The 18326-nt window shown below is 38.0% G+C and overlaps 1 protein-coding gene across 4 annotated transcripts in view; it reads right to left on the reverse strand.

The window, feature by feature from the left end:
- The window catches only part of LOC134531788 (uncharacterized), a 79071-nt gene that overhangs the window by 15067 nt on the left and 45678 nt on the right, over positions 1-18326 (reverse strand). For all 4 annotated transcript variants that reach the window (XM_063367713.1, XM_063367714.1, XM_063367712.1 and 1 more), the window contains exons 2-4: positions 12259-13313; positions 10028-10375; positions 7277-7389 (exon numbers count right to left, since the gene is read on the reverse strand). In XM_063367713.1, the coding sequence (XP_063223783.1) occupies positions 7277-7389; positions 10028-10375; positions 12259-13094 (1297 nt within the window). In that variant the 5' untranslated portion in view covers positions 13095-13313. The remainder of the gene's footprint in view (positions 1-7276; positions 7390-10027; positions 10376-12258; positions 13314-18326) is intronic.

The raw sequence follows: 18326 nt of genomic DNA on the forward strand, positions 1-18326 counted from the left end.
CACTTAACTCGTTAACACAGACCAGGAATAATTATTATTAATGTTAATTCTTAAGTATTCAATCGTAAACAAGCCTCTAGAGTGCACAATAAAAATCATTTAGATTTAAGAATGATCCTTACCCCTTGCTTCTTCCTCCTTGTGTCAAACTTATAGGGACTAATCTAAACCTCCTTTTCTGGCCTGATGCTATGGTCGTAAAATATTAAACGAGACATTCTTGTATTTAAATAAAATACATGTTTTCTCTTTCCTTAAAACGGCTTTCATTGGTTAAAATTCACAAAATATTGTTTTTTTTTAAACGAAAAAAATCGTTTTAAAGCACATATTTTTAATATTAAAATACATAAACGCAACAGCACAGATATTATACCAAAGATATATGTACATTTATCTTGGAGACATATATCATGGAAGGAAATATGTGCACCATAGAGATATGGAAGTGCAGATATAAATGCAGCGAGTGTCACACCTTAACCATAGAGTAACGAATGAATTGCAGTCATACAAACGGAACATACTGATTGCATTATAAAGATACTAATTATATCATTTTCACTAAACCTTCAGTCGTGTTCATAAATAAAAATGTAAACATTGACACATTTATGTACAAATTCATAAACTTTAGCTTCGTTTATTTCAAACTCTCCAGCTGTTGTAAGTAAATGTCTGAATGAAACGGATTTTGTGTAGCACTCGCTTAGGTTCAGCGGTGTAGTTAAAAATAAACATTCAAATAAAGGTTCCATTTTTGAGAACAATATCATTGACGAGAAAGACTCTTTGTTACTCATAAATCGCCATACGATGTCATACAATTTCAATAAAACTCATGTATCAGTAAACCCTCTACTTCAACTGCTTTATATAATATGTGTGTGTGTTAAATCACAAAACGCATGATATACATTGGGTGATACATCATGTACGTTTACAGCTACAGAAAATAAATAAATTTACTTCACTTTCGATTATAAATCGTGTCATTTTGAGGCCTATTGAGAGTGGCCTATTTATTTTTCTGACACCGATATAACATGAGAAGTGTTGCAAAACAAGAAATTTCCACTGATGAATCCTTGTTAACTTAACGAATATAGTACAATAAAGAAAAAGGTAAACAGTAAAAACACAAGTTTTATAGGTTGTGTTCTTATTAGGCCTAGTCACTTTGAGATTACGGGTCAACGTTTTAATGAGTTGTATGGCTAGCTTAAACTCAAATGATTTATTTTAATGAGTTGAATAATAAGTATTCAATACTAGTAAGAATTAAATAGTAAAAGTATTTGAACAGTGAACTATAATAATATAATGTGATAGTAACTAGACGATAAAAAATATCAGTAAGATATTTGTGCAGTGTATCATTGTAAAATTATTGTTATTTATGTAATTGGTATAAAGAGAAGAAGCCATGAAATTGTGTTTTTGTGACAAACAATATTTAAAATTAGAAATATCATGCAATAACGCAAATAACCCAATAATTAGAGTAATACGTTTAATTCACATCGTAAAAATATCAAAAAAATATTTGTGTAAATAAATTAATGTTTCAAAACGTTTCGTTGAATAGCAGGTAATAAATATTGAGATAAGTGCTAATTACGAGGTGTATTTTCTATTAATTCATTTATTTAAAGTAAGCGTAGTTTTTGTAGCCTGGTGATGCAAAGGTTTTTTTCTGAGGAAAAGCATATTTTTGTGCTTTTAGGTAACCCATTACATGTGTAACAGGTTACACTTATGTGGAAGTGGTTTGAATGTACAACTTTAAGTCTCTCAAATACATTACGCACTTCACTGATTCGGAAACGTTTTTAATCAATTTTTTGGTCACTGAGGATGGTATTCTGGACAGCCATTTTCTTAGGCTGCTTTAGATCATCATAATGGCTCGCAAACGGATTTAAGTCAACCACAGTGAGGCACTTTGTCATTAAGAATTTATTTATTTAAGGTAAGTTGTGAAAATTTTTCCTCCACGTTTGTGAACCAGAACACTACATGTTAAAAAAAAACAGGGTTGTAGAAAACCATTCAGAGTCATTCCATGTAGAAACAAAGGAAGAAAGCCAACATGACCTAGAAAGTCACTCTAGCTCTCTTCGTACCAAATTAAATTAACTGTTCCTTGAAAGACTGCTAGCTAGGACTGGCACATGAAGACTTACGTCGGTCTTTAGAATTTACTGGCAGTCCCTGGGGTACAGACTGAACATCCGAACAGTGAATAGTACTGTATCGAGTACCAAATCTGCAATTGTCGCCAAAATGGTCTGGAAAACTCTGGCGTCGATAATAATAAGAAAAGAAGCAGACACTGGTGTAGTTGAGAAATTCCAAGTCCTGCTTTACATGACTGCTTTAAACTATACGCCAAAATACAGCTTTTGGATATAAGTTACGCTCTCTCTTTTTCTCTGGGCTTAATGACAAAAGTCGTGCAATACATTTACTTTCATCGCTTGAATATTTTTACACTCACCAGTTAGGCTAATGCTGATTTTAACTTACCTTTGTGGGAATATACTCAGCAGCAACATTAGATATTATAAATTATTCAATTTCCTGAAGTTTAATGAACTACAAAATACTGAATTCATTTAACAGACGGAAAGTATTACAACTGATACCCAAATCAAAAAATAATAATAATTTGTTAAACTAACGCTATTAACTATTTAACTCAAGCAACCGATATTTAGTAAGGCTATATTTTATTTATTTAACACTGCTTTTTTAACAATCAAAACGAAGGATATAAATTATTCATTGGATTTCGTAAATGAACGTATTTAATGTTAATATTTTTCAGGCAATACAATAATTATTAGAAAAATATGAAATATAATTTTATAACATTAGTTAAAAATAACTATAACTTTAATATTTACAATTGAACGTGTTCAGTTAATATGAAGCAGTTGAATAACTGAGTTGAAACGCGCAATGAAAATATAACTCTTTCTATGTTCAGTTTTTATCGTTGGAGGTTCGTACAGGTATATCGATAGATAAGATAGCTTTCTGAGCATTATTAGAATTCGCTAGTTGGTAGCAGTGAAGAGATTTACCTGCAGCCCCGGTATGTATGGCTCACGCAAGTCAGCAGCAACAGCATCCATTTTCCAGTTCATTTATAACACATAAAGCGTGTGGGGTTTCGAAGATAGGGCTGCAAAATGTGGTGCTGTCATTTTCATACACGTGAGCATTTTTAATAAGGAGTACATTTAAAAAACGTTTTCTTATTCTAGCCGAGATTTTATATTTAATTAAGTAGGCCTACATATGTTCAATTTCAATTTCGATTACTGTTAAATTTATTTTAAAATTGCTTTAAATGTCTAAAATAATTAATTTTACGTTTCCGTTCATGTAACAGTATTTTTTTTAATTTTGTAGTCTTGTAATAATAACAAAAACATGCCAAATATGTTAAAAATTATACCACAAATTTCATTGAAATAACTATAAGACTTACTAAATTAAATAAATTATCAGGAAGTTTGCAAAGATCAGGACCGGGAAGATTTTAAATTGTCTGGAAATGTTGGATTACTGGAAAAATCATGAAATAATCAGGAAAATATACCTACGCTATGTAGGGTTAAGTAATTTTAATAAACTTATATTGTTTTGTTAATCCATTAACTGTGATATACATATTTTATTTGGACTCGGTCTTTGCTGCAATACTGTGGTGCTAAGTTTTTTTTTTTTGCATTAGATGCTGAATTTGCCTCGGAGTGCGATGTAAGAAACATCAATTTGTGTGTAGACAATTTTCACGACATTGAAGAATCTGTGAATGTGTTGTGACTACGAAAGAGTTAGGATGTAATGCGAAGATTGATACTAGTTGTTTATATGGGAATATTACATGTTTTTATCAGTGAAATATTATAAATATACTTTATAAATTAGGGAAAATTAAAGGAATTATTATATTAGTGGTTTTAGTTGGACTCATTGAATAATGCAAGAACAGATAATTTTTTTTTTTTTCCATTTTGGTGAGATAGGCCTACTTATAAGAGAATGACATAACCAATCATTGGTTAAAATTTAAAAAAATAATCTTAAATAACTTTTACATTATTCATTCTTTAAAAATTGACGTTTTTACCTAGTTATGCTGTGAATTGTGGGTAGTAAATTTTAGAACCGTGATAAATTTTTTTAGTGTGGATATGCATGCAATTTTAACATTTCAGCAGACATTTTAATACGCTGATTTTTAGAGGCAGGGAAATGTAACTGAACAAATTAGTGAGGCATTATAATGGTTAGGTAAAATTAATTTTCTCAAGGTTTAAAAAATACTTTTTTTAAAAAAGAAAAAAGAAAAAATAACTGTATTAAATTTTTAATAAACTGTTCATTCAAAGATAAATATTTTTTAAAAAATGTTAGAAACATTACGGATATTTGTTTAGTTTCGTATGTCAATTTATTTTTATGTCCTATGATAGAACTGCTCCAGAGATAGCCAAAATTTTGTAAGTTACATAAACGAGCATCGAATAAAGAATATGATAATTTAAGGTTAGGCACTAACCATTATTATAACCAGTCACGAATTTAGATTTGATCTCAGGATTAGAAGATAAAAATATGTTAGTTTGAAATATTTATCGAACGTTTTTGGTAGTGTAATTAATGCATATTTTAAATACTTTTTTCTGAAAACGTTCCTGCATTCCTTCAAAAAATACATTATTTACCTGCTTGTGTGTTGTGCTTACTGCAATAATTTCCCTGAAACGAACGAATAATCTAATAAAACATCCTATTACGCATAAAACTAAGGTTGTGTAATAGAGAGTATTAGAATTTTCAGAACGAGGTTCCTAGAACCTAATTAAACGGTAACATTTTTAGTTTTCAACTATATACAAGGACAAAATAGTACGATATTTTATATTGTGCTTTGCTTGTACACAATTGGTTGTTTTTTATGCCAGTGCAGCCATGTGTTAAAAACACGTGACTTCTCATATCTAGACACGTGAAAAATTCACGCTATTATTTGGAGGAAGGCTGGAATGCATACCATTATGCGCTTGAACTGCGTTCCCATGAAGCATACGGAAAAAAATTCTGTATTTTTTTTACCGAAGATTCCTTTGGAGACCATTTGCCAAGAAATAGTTATTTTTGAGTCTTGGAATACCGGCCTAAGAGATCTGCGTATTCCACGTTATCTTCTGGCAACTGGATGGACTCCACGAACGTGTGTATTATCAAGTGGATGTTTTTATTTGTTTGGCTGATACCCCACGTCACCTACTTGACCAGGGTCGCACGTTTAATGGTTTTTAAAAGGAGCGTTTGTCGTTAACAGGGCGTGTGCAATGACTCTTTGCATTTTAATTTTTTTGTTTTTGGAAATGGAACATAAATATTTAGGTAAAATTACAGATGTTTAAATTGTACATTTACATGAAAACAATCGTATCACTACAAAATAGTGTTCGTTGTATTACTGGGTTCGGATTCTTACCCGGGAATTTATTCTTTTAAGCTACTTTAAATAGTTAATTAACCGAACACATAATAAGCATGATATAACCAAATAACGTCAAATTATTGAATATTCGATTATCTTTTCCATGGTTTAAAAAATCACGTTTGAATGAAACGACAATTAAAATATGAGACAATTTTTTTTTTAAAGAAGTAAGCAGTAATATCTCGAAATTCATTTTTCCTAGATGCAAAAATAACCAGACATGTGTTGGACGATTGTATCAGAAGGGAGGGGCTTTCAAATTCGCCCGGGGATCTAAGCTCACGTGGCAGCCAGGGGCGGCCCAGGATTAATTGTTGCCCGGACTGTACCGTAGCGGCGTATGCACAGTTTTGGGAGACTGGGCCCCACCAAGGATTCGGCCCCCATATGAGAGGGTGGTCCGAGGACGTTTTAAAATTCAGATGTGGCTTTCTGAGGGTAATCTCTGAAGTCCAATACGTATAATATATTAATCATAAGAATTATTATTATAAATATATTTCAACAAAGTACACTTTTATACCCATAAAAGTCACAAAATTAGTTGTTAGGATGAAACTTGTGTTATTTAATATAAAGTGAATATTAGAACACAACTCGTGCGTTAGTGTGAAATGTTAAAAATCTGCAGGCGAATGTATAGTTTTATTTTATTGCAAATTGCCATCCTCAGAAGGACAGACGATAACAGTTTGTAATGAAAATAATAGTTTTATAGGTTTTTTTCAAAATAAACCTAACATTTAGTATGAATAGTGTATTTTTTATAAATGAAATGGGGCGTGGCTGTGTCATGGACATGGCCGTGTGTTGTACGTGAATACGTGTACGTAGCAGGTAATACATATTTTTTTATTTTAACACCATATATATTCACTAATGTGTTATACATGGAATCGATAGCTTTTGACGAGAGCTGACGATTGAAACCCAAACGAACGTCGTAGCTTCTCCGAGTCAAAAGTTATAGCTACTAAATGGAAATCTCGAAACGCAGCAAAATGACCTCAAAATGGCGGCGCTTCCCCCTCCACCGCGCGCGATGCGTCACAGTCCTCACTTAGCGTAACTAATTCTTTGATCCCTTAGATATCCCGTGGTGTAATTAAATTTTGGATGGAGATGATAGATATGTAGCTGCAACACCAAACTGTATCCCCCCAATTTTGTTATCATTCATTAATTTTTTTAATTGCCTCCCACTATGGAAGCAATTTTAAAGGCGTATTCAAGTCAAAAGTATTATTTCCAGTTATTTTTTTAATTTTGAAAATGCTGGGTAGGCCCGGTACTACCGGTTCGTTACCACAACGCCGAAATACCACAACGCCGAACGTACAATAACGCCGAATACCATAACGCCGAATGCCAAATTGACCGCAACGCCGACAGCTAGAAACCTGCTGTGTACCACAACGCCAAAATACAGTAACGCCGAAAAATGTTGCTGCTGGGAAGGGAGGGAGGGGGGGCACAGGAGCAAAATGAAAAACAACTTAATGAATTTGTGTGCTAACCTTACCTAACCTAACCTTTGTGGCAGTCCTGCAATGACTTTTTTTCGGGGATAATGTATTTCGGCGTTGTGGTACACAGCAGTTTTCTAGCTGTCGGCGTTGTAGTCAATTTGGCATTCGGCGTTATGGTTTTCGGCGTTATTGTACGTTCCGCGTTGTGGTATTTCGGCGTTGTGGTGCGTCCGCGGTACTACCCGGCCTGCCCGCTGGCGGGGAATGGATGACTCACCCTCCTCGTAGATCTTCCTGACGACCGCGTCGACAGTGAGACCAGCCCAGCCGAGCTGCTTCCACATGTCCCTGGTCGGCGCGCACACCTCCAGGAACCGGTGCGTGTGGTCCCTGGGCAAGGAACTTTCATTCGACACAAGTAACCAACGGCATAGCTCGTGCCTCTGGAAAGGTTTCAGTCATATTTATTCCATTTGATTCTTCTTATCGACACTCATGGGCGTCGCAACCGTGGGGGGACATGGGGGGACACGTCCCCCCCCCCCAATAATAAAAAGTCTTCAATTTCGTCCCCTCCAATAATATATTTAGTTTCGTAGTTGTATTATTAATATGATTTCTGTAATATAACCCATATGTTGCGCATGGTGCATTTAATCCAATCGTGGTAATGTGAGCACTGTGTTTTTACAAATTTGTTCTCTGAAAATATTTCTTATAAAAAATAAATTATATATTGCAACCAACTATAATTAGAATATTTAGGAAAGAAAAATGCCTAAAAACCACCTTTTTGCACCTTCAAACCCCAAGTTTTCCCGGGGGAGAACCCCCGGACCGCCCACTTTTTCCCCAGGGGATGGATATTCCTCAAACAACTAAATCAATTGCAGTCCCCCCCCCCCCCCCCCCAAAAAAAAAATATATATATATCCTTGCGACGCCGATGTCGACACTGCATAAAAAGTTGCAAGTAAAGTATGTGATATATAAATTTATATTTTGTGAAAGTTCAGCCACTCAAAACGTCAACACGTTTAAACGTGTTAAATATAAATCTGTATCGGGACATAGGCCTACTGCCCTAAGAAAAACCTTTTGGACAGAAATTTTTAAACTGGTGCAATTTGTTGCTATCGTCTTAAGAACACGTAACTGTGTTATGATGGTATGAATACAAACTTTTTTAGACAACACCGCTGAAATGGAAAAGGAAATATGTTTTTAAACATTGAGGCGTTTAGATACGATGAAATGTGATGAGATGCTAATGGAGAATTGAAAGAATAAATGGGTTTGTGGTTAACGGGGCGACCACCAGTTAACCCACAGGCTACAACGTCCAGTAGGTTTCCTACTGGCGAAAAAACATTCTTTTGTCCCACCGGGAATTCAATCCGAATCACAGTAAAAGTATCCAGAAAACTCTACAAACAAAATTCCTTGACCTTTCCTTGATTTTTAGAGTATATTTTGCTATGTATACTTGCGCTACTTGCCAAGACTGTCATAGTCACATTATACATAGATACTAATTATTTAATGTCGGTACAAAACTGTTTTGGAAGATAGCAAAAATCCTGGAAACTGTACACAAAGTTAATTTCATTTTCATCACACAATATGAATTCAGCATCGCCTGTCAAACTAAAAAAATAAAGACAGAAACCCGTTAGGTAATGGATTAGTGAATGCGGTTTATCACTTCATTTAAGTTAATGATGCAAGTTGTGAGCATAAATGTCAACCTGTTCCTCTACCTGTATCAAAAATATTTCTTAAAATTGTTACTAATACTATAGGTGGAGGTAATTATCAGAATATATCATTATTCATAGTACTTATTTAATGCTTTATCAAGTGTTGCAATTAAATTAAGAAGAAATCGATTATAAATCCTCCAATTATAATATATATTTCGTTTAAAAAATAATATTACAAATGTGGGCTCTGTCACGATGGTATTTTAAAAGCGATTATTTCTAAATGTTTTAGGAATTTAAAAAAAATTCCCTGACGTTAGGCCAGTTTTCTCTACTTTCCTCCGATGCCGGACACACTGACAGTTAAGAGAAAGTCTTTTGGGTCGCAAGGTAAACTGCAAACACGTATACCTCCTTATTGCTATGATTATCGGATCACAGTTGTTTGAACACTGCCCTCTACGACAGTGGACAAGTTAACTACCAGCTAGCAGTAGAGTGACCGACCATCCAAAAGAATGGGAAGTTCTGCGGTAAGCAATCAGTAGAGACCTGCAAAACTTCGGTGATAGGCTAGAATTCAAACACATATACCTCTTAGATAATTTTGCCATTGGCTTACTGTTCATCTGGACGAATCTCAACCAGTTATAAACCCTCAACCAAAGAAGGATCGACGACGACGACGACGACTTACAAGTCGGCAGCCAATGAACTCGCGTTATTTGCCCGAGTGTACAGAGGGCATGTGCAGTCTATCCTGAAGGCCATCGGAACCGCGAAGTTTGCAGGTCTCTAGCAATAAGCTAGTACGAAAGCTTATGTGGGCACAGAAAACGCAGACCAGGTGTGTATTGGACATGTAACTAGGTTCACACCTCATAAAAATTTCATCAATACTCCCCCCAGGCATGTGATCCCGTTAGGGCGTTATCCTGGTTAGGGAGAAAGATGGGTCTTTTACATGCCATGACACTGTTACCGGTGCCAAACATGGGTTCCGAGAACCGGGAAATAAATTCGCCATTTACAATCGCAGCATGTTACTGATGGTGAGCGCACGGCTAGGTCGAGAGGTTGAGGATAGGTGTGTATTGGACAGGTTTTGAGGATCTCTCCCCTCCATTTTTGATAACCCAGCCTTCATATCCTATAAGGATGTCCAGACTGGGGCCCCCACGGGCACGGATACGGATACGCCGTATACGCAAAATGGAAAGGCGTTAGAGGTGCGGCTATGCCCAGAGACTGAGGCTACCCATCCCAGCTAACCAGACAAGTGGCTGAACCCCTAAGCTCAAAAGGTGCAGCATTGCTGGACGCACCTGAAGCACAGCATGTCCTCGCGGCAGTCGTGGTCCGAGGCCAGCGGCACGGCGGCGGCGCTCTTCATGCCCGCCACCGAGCAGCACACGTCCACGGTGAGCCACAGCACGCGGTGCACCGGCGCGCGCGGGTACCCCACCTCGGCCAGGCGCGCCTCGCCCAGCAGGAACCACAGCAGCAGCAGCACGCGGTTCCTCAGCAGCAGGTCCTCGGGCGCGAACACCCCCCACCACGCCTCCGCGTCCTGAGGGTCGTCGCAGCCGGGCGAGGGCAGCGGGTCCGAGGACGAGGGGCTGCCGGACGTGGGCGGCGCTGAAGACACCTCCTCGGAGGACGGGCTTGAGCTCCTGGCGGGACCCGGAGGGCGTTACTTCCGCGCGAGGGACATGCACTCTGGTGTGGACTCTGGCTCCGAGGACTTTACGATGCCTGGCGTGGGACATGCGGTTATGCCACTGGAAGGCGAGGCGTCCTCGTGAGGACGATCCGCAGCCCCTGCAGGTTCCGGAGGGCCATTCTTCCGCGCAAGGGACATGGTTTTAGATTCTTATAATTGAGCTCCAGACATACCGTGTTGTCAACACGGTTCCTTGGACGACTAGCTCACAGTCCTGCTGCTAAAAGTCAACATGTTCTTTTGGAGGATGCATTGAGGCTACCTACCGGCACAGGAGAGCGTTACTTCCACACAAAGGGACATAGGGTTAGATTATCATACTGAGCTCTAGATATATGTATATACTGGTGCATACTGTGGCTCTGAGGACTTTGCGCTGCCAGACACGGGGCATGCGACACATCTTTGTAGGACGGGCTGCAGCTCTTGCCAGGATCGGAGGCCGTTATCTACTGTACAAGTGGCATAGGGGTATATTCTTATTCTGAGCTCCATACACACACTGGTGTAGACTCGCTCCTGCTCCGAAGACTTTAGGGTGCCTGATAATGGGGCATGCGGTCACACCACTCGGAGGGCATTACTTGCGTACAACGGACATAGGGGTGTAATATTTGCAACTGAACTTATACTAAATACTGTGAACAGTCTGGAATTCGGACACCGCTCACATTAAAATATTTCTTAATGGATTCCGACCGTTGAACTTGGCTGCCAGGTTACATACTGCACTGCTGGCGTATTTAGTTAGCTCAGAGTTTCCCGCTACTGTCGGTTTTTATTTCAGTACAGTGTTTCATGTTTTACGGCGCGTTACATTTTAAAAATGATATTTCACGTGTGCATTTCCATAACGATTTTTTTATAGATTACCCACACTCATGGATTTTTTTCCACACAGAAAATTATTACAAATTATTTTTAATGCCATTGTACTCAATGTTAATTTTTATTTGGTATTCATGTTAAAAGTCTATCGACGTTTCAAAATCTGGTAATAGCCTACTGATAATCCGTGTTGGCCTTGGTACCAAAGTACCGGATTATAGAGCTTCCACTGTAATACCATCCCGAGCATTCGAACCTTGTTAAAGTACACTGTGGCCCCCCCAGTAAATTAGAGTGAGGGAATTTCATTCGGCTGCCTTCAAGATCATCTGAGTCCGTGTTCAGGGCAGATTAGGCTTTGCTGAGAGCTGGTGTGTTTTCTCTGAGTACTACCAAAACATTCCGTCAATGCTCTATCTCTTCACTTCTCATCGCCGATGCAAATTTGTAAATGCAATTTGCATCCGTTTGCTCTGATATAATTATTTTAAGTCACTGACAGGCGCGCGTTTGCATGAAGTTTAAACAGTCTTTTCTATATACTCTGTGTCGTCTAACTTGTTCTTAAAACTTGCCATTTCTCAGAAGTATTACCAATGACCTATAGTTTGTTCCGATGATTTCTGTCAACAGTGTTTTTAAAACAAAATTTTTGTGGTTGTCAAGGTTTCGTAAACCAACATAAAGGGATGCTCTCAGGGGCGCAACAACTAAATTTCCAAAAGGGGGGGGGGATATACCTTTTTATAAAGAATCATTGATTCCCTCCCCCCCCCCCTATTGAAGCGGGGGGGTTTACTATCTAAAAATTGATTACACAGCACTTTCTTTGCCCCCGTTTGCCCCCACTTCAAGGTTTCAGAGGGCGAGGGGGGGGGGCAAAATACACTCCCCCCCCTTGTTGTAGCGCCCCCGGCATGCTCTGCCAGTGACAGTGGGGAAAATGGGTGATTTACTCTTGAGAACTGTCCAAGTTTGAGGCCGGTTACGTGACGCGGACTGTACCTGGTCACCGGCGCCCGGAGCCTGCAGTCGAGCGGCTGCCCCTCGCAGCTGTCCGAGTCCCCGTCCTTCGCGGTGCTGCTGCAGCTGCTGTCGTCGACGGGCGAGCCGCCGCCGTCGTCGAAGCCGCCGCCCACCACGTCGATGTCCTCGTCCTCGGAGCAGCAGCTGCCGCGGTCTTCCAGGACCCCGCAACCGCCGAGGCGAGGCAGGACGGCGTCCGAGGTCGCGTAGCTCCGCCTCATCTCGAACACCTCCGCCCTGGCGTTGTTGTTGCGCACCGTGTACCGCATGTACTCCAGCCCTCCGCCCGACCCTCTCGCGCGGACCTGGGGCAGCGCGCTCCTCGCGATGACCGTCTCGTGCCGGCGGTGAGGCGGCAGGGCCGCTCCCCCGTGCCCGACGTCATCCAGTACCCGTTGTCCGGCCTGGACCGCAGCGGCAGCTGAGGGCTCCCGGTCGAGTGACGGGCCCAGCCTGGCCGAGCCGAACCTCTTGGAATCGTTCCGCAGGTCGATGGGCTGGTGTTGGCCGTCGTCGTTGGGGTCGCGGAACCTCGGCAGCGGGGACAGGCGGACGACCGTTGGAGGATCCCCGGCCGGGTGGTCCGGCCGTCGCTGGAGCCCGGGCTCCCAGGGGTCGCTGCCCCTCGGGACGTACGCCGTGAACGCCCCCGTGCCCGCGCTGCCGAAGGCGGCCGGCCCCCGCGGCACCGCGCCCGCGCGAGGCTGCAACCCCCCGCGGAGCCGCTTCGGCGTCGGCTTGAGCACCACGTGGTGGCAGGGCTGGCCCTCGCCCGGACCCCTCGGCGCCTCGGGGACTGGCTCCGTCGACACCATCTCTTCCGCGCTGTGTCTCAAGTCAGGTAAGGACAGGTTTCGCGTGTGTCTACTTTCGAATACTCAGTTTATTTTTCTCTCTTCATTTATTTTTCTAGAGTCATCTGCGTAACAGATATATTTTTTTCCCCTCATACAACAGTCTGTCGAATGTTACCAATCCACACTTCCGTTTTCTTCATTAAACATTTTCAGTGCTTCACCGGCAGGTGATTTAACCTGAAAATAAAAGAACATGTTTTTTTTTAATTGGCTGGTTACCACATTAAAAAAAAAAAAACATTTTTTACCTCAAGTCATTTTATCTTAATTTTTTAAAAAAAATGTACAGTGGAATATTTTATGATGCTTTTCGATATTAATCTCCCAACTCACATCCACTGCAAGACATAATTTGCGCTAGTTGCTCTTACAGAATCAAAGCTACAATCTTATAAATAAAACTGGCTTATTTTACAAGTGATGTTTTACTAAAAACAAATAATTTGCAACATTAAACTTTGCTTGCAATTGGAATAAAGAGCAATCTGGAACACAGTGCCTCTTGTCCTGCTTATCAATAAATACGGAGTTTAAGTCTCGTTGAAAACGACAATAAGTAAATTCTTGAATAAAATACTGTTGGAGAACGTTTTAATAACATGTTTTATCGCTCTTTTAGGAGGCGTTAAGTTCAGAATGAGAAGCAAGGTATGAAAATAGAAAATACAAACACAGAACGTTATAAAAAATTATTAGATAGTTTTGGTGTTCATTTGAAAGTACAATAAATCCCTTTGTGCACAGACTACAGGCATAGGCAGATGTGTTTGTGATAAACCAATAAAATTAATTTAGTGGAACGAATACGCCAAAAAAGGTTCTTTGAATGATTCTTGCAATGGTAAAGATGTATTTTAAAAATATTATTTTGGACATACGCCACTGTCGTTTTGCACTATTTGTCACTAGTATGTCCATGATATTATTTTTAATCATCATGACAAAATTCTTACGTTAATTTAATTAAAAGTATGTACTATTTCATTTTATTTTTAAAGCATTCTGTACTATCAATGGCACCTGTTTAAAAACTGCGTAAATAAATTTGTTGTATCAACACTAATTCTGAAATATATATTTTAATAGCACACACACATACATGTATAATATATGACATAAAAAACCATGAGATGAATTCATTGGTTTAAAGAATACGAACAAAACACCCGCTTAAATTGTCTGGAGGACCTTAAAACAAGGTTATGTAGCTTTTGGTATGAATAAAATTTAGTACAATTAATGATCTACAAACGAAGTCATAATTAATTTCAGTGTTGATGTCATGTTCACTAAATTAAAATTAATGCACCAAAATTTTACCTCATTTTGAGAAAAATCCTTCAATAAGGTCAGCACTACATGTATGAAGGTGCATGCAGCTTCTCACATTTTTATACTCTTCTTTGTTAGTTTTTATTTTATTTTTGACGTTTAAAATATCACTCGGTTAAAGTTCATTCTTTAAATAATAACTGGATCGTTTTCTTGGAAACAGTGTGATATTTCACTTTGACATTTACATCGACTCGGTCAAGGAGATGTAAAAACAAACACTAACAGGAAAAGTGATAGTATTTATTTGGTATCAGACAATTTTATCGTGTTATAGACTGTACATCAGCACCATATAAATATATTCTCATAAAACAGGAAAAATGGCTCAAGGAAATCTACTATTATTTGGTGATAACAGTATCAGAAGTGATTATTTAATTTTTATACATTTATTTACGGTGATTTTCTACGTTTACGTATACAATAAATAAAATACAGCTAATTATTGTTCAATTATATTTAACTCGAGTTATTTCTTACTCAAAATTCAGTGCGTTGAAATGTTTGTCGAATATGCAGGTGATTTGCCAACAGAAAATGAAACTAATTTGAACGCTCAGAGAAATCGAACGTCAAACTTACTTGTGCAGGTTATGTTAAACGTAATTTTAGCTCGGTTTTAAAATATTTCAAATATTATGAGGATTTGCCTCATCCTTATTACCTCAACATGTATTAATTAAGAAAAAAAGGGAAATGTACAAGGTTTCAGCAATTTTTGCTGTTTTGTCAAGATATTTTTTTCTTTATCTGATTTACGTTAAAGAACATTTTTGCATGTCCACTTACACTTGGCGTCGATAAAGTGAAAAAAAAATTAAATTTTTGGAGACATAAAAATGTGATTATCAACTCAATTCCTGAATGTATAATTTCTGTAAAACAATCTAATGGAGGCTTGAACTTGTACTTATGCGTGGATTGTGTACAAACAAATTCATCAGTAAACATAAGCAGCTATGAATACACATACAGTTATTTTGCATAGAATGTTTTCGGTTCTGTATGCACACATAATAATAATAATTTGTGTATAATATGACATAGTTTAATATTGAATTATCAATATTTTATAAACCCATATTATTGGTGCCAATTAAGTCTGTAGAGTATAGGTCTTAGATCGTAACTTATAAAACTCTTTATACACATAAAGAAAACATAAGCACTGTTAACTATAGTACTTTAGAATATAAATAAAAATAATAATGTAAAATTATTTAGATCTGCGGTAGTAAAATTTATTGAAAGTCGGCTAAGTACAATATAATTAATTAAGATCAACCGACACTATAAATTGAAATTAAAAATATGGATATGGAATCTTTTAATATTTTTAGTAACTGGTTTGTTGACGAATATAAATATGAAAAAATTTAAATTGTGACATAAATTTACAGTACTTAGTTTATTGCCTTCAAAATATTAAAATAACAATAATATCCCAATTATAATGATCATAATACCTTAACACTGACGGGGACCTCAGACATTGGTTAACTTTCTCGAATGCAGTATATTCTTCGTTCTCCCAATGCCAAGTAACATGTTTTTTTTAGATTCTGTCGGAGTGGGGCTGATAATCAAAAATATTTGGTATAAATTTGGATGGGTATATATTACCATGCCAAGAAATCTCTGTTATTCTTGTGCTGAGTTAGGCTTCGTTCAATGGTTTCTACCATCCCTGCGCTTGACAAAATATGTCCAAGGAACTTTATATGCTCTTGGTTAAATAGACATTTTCTGGTATTTAGTTTCAACCCAGCTTGCTTCAGTTTACCAATAATGTTCCTTGTACGGGCTTTTAACTCATTTTTGGCAGAAGCATGGATTGAAATATCAACCATAGTACACTTCGTACCTTCTGTGTCTGCAGTATGTCATCATGATTTTCTGACACACTTCAGGAGGTGAGGCCAGTCCAAATGGCATGTGTTTACATGCATATCTATCCCAATGTGTTGCAAAAGTAAAGTATTTTTATGACCGGATTGATAACTTTATTTACCAAAAACTCTTTCTGCAGTTCAACAAAGTAAGGTATTTTGATTATTTTTTTAAAAGTTACAATTTCTTCGATTGCTTGAAGAAGATGTGATGCATCTTCAAGATTTTGTTTATGTCAGTTGGGTTAATACATATTCGAATCTTGCTGTTTTGATATAATACCACTATCGGTGAAACAGCTGGAGTGGATTCTGTGATAGGATCAATTGTAGCATGGACTACCATGTTATCTCGTTCTTCCTAAACCTTATATCTTATAGTATAAGGTACCTCCTAGGTGGGTAAACTTTAAAGTTAGATTGATCAACAAGGGGTATACCATATTAAAAACCCTTTAAACATGCAATGCCATCAAACAATGGATCGTACGTGTCAATTTCTTCGAGTCTTTCTTATTAACTCTATATTTGCACATGTCCACCTTCCCAGTACACATTGATGCCCATTTTCAACTGCCAAAAAGTGCACCATGAAAACCATTTTTCTGATAGTTACCACTCGTGAATTTGTTTCACCTAGTACCGGAACCTAGTATTTGTTTTGGTTGGAGAGCCTATTAGTTTACATAAATGTCTACGACTGATGTAGTTAGGATATTGCACTGTCCATCAGTATCAAGTTTAAAACTAACTTAACGATTTGTGGGTAATGTTTGTATTTCCATTCAATTGAGTTCATTTTTATTTTTAGTCAGTCTGGAAAACAGAAATGGCTCTTCAGAATCCCCTCCAATCACAGGTGTATGTAGTTCACCTGGCGAAAATAAACTAGTCATTATACTTGCCTTGCCTTACACTTCTGTGCAAAATGTCCTTGTATTCCACACTCACTGCAAAAATTTTCCTAATGCAGGACATGATCTTGGTGGGTGAGTAAATCCTCACCTGGAGCACTGGTATTCTGCTGGTGACATTTGTTTCTTGAACGTTTGTAATCCTGTCCCCACTTGATCCAAGCGAATTGTATTAATATTTTCTGAATGACATGCCTTCATGGTATTCAGCTGTTGGTTTGTGAGTTCCGCCGTCGCTCTTAAAATTTTCACTGCTTGATCAAAAATCAGTTTCTCTTCTGCCAGGTCGAATTTTGTCACTAGCAATACCCACAATGACTTTATCACAGAGCAAACTGTCAGGTAAATCTCAGAAATAATTTTTTTCCCTCAGCTAATGATTGTTGTGGGAAAATGATCGAAAGGTTAGCTTTCCGCTTGCATGATTTTGTTAAAGAAATATATCTCATAGGTTATGTTGGCCTTGGGTGTGAAGTATGCACCAAAATTTTCTTTAATCACCTGAATGACATTTTCTTCATTACTGTTTAGTGAAAACATGTTGTAAATAGTTGCAGCATCCTGTCCAATTATCGTCATGAATGCAGCAACTTGTATTTCAGGACTTTTATTCATCAGGTTAGTAGCTACTGAATACCATTCAAATTGTTGCATTCACGATTTCCTGGCTATAACTATACCCTGTTCGGTTATTATTTACTTTTTGGGAGGCTTAAGACTCATTCCCTATTCCACTCTGGTTAATTAATTTTTTTCTTATAACATAAGTTTTTCCCGGGTTTCGGCACCGTGTGATCAATTTTACTAACTCTTTAACATTTCACTGTTATATGGGAACTTGTAATAAAACCATTTATAAACTATGAAAGTCACTGCCACACTATGGTCGCCATCTTGACGACTCCCATACCGTAATAGCCTTTCCATGCTGCCTATCGTCTACAGTGGTGGCAACTTACATCCGTAACATTTATTAGTATTTTATTCCCCTGAATATCGTCACAAATAATAGCAATTTACTCTTTGTTGCTAATTTCTTGCCGAATTTATTC

Source organism: Bacillus rossius, chromosome 5 (assembly GCF_032445375.1).
Source record: "Bacillus rossius redtenbacheri isolate Brsri chromosome 5, Brsri_v3, whole genome shotgun sequence".
Lineage (NCBI taxonomy): Eukaryota > Metazoa > Arthropoda > Insecta > Phasmatodea > Bacillidae > Bacillus > Bacillus rossius.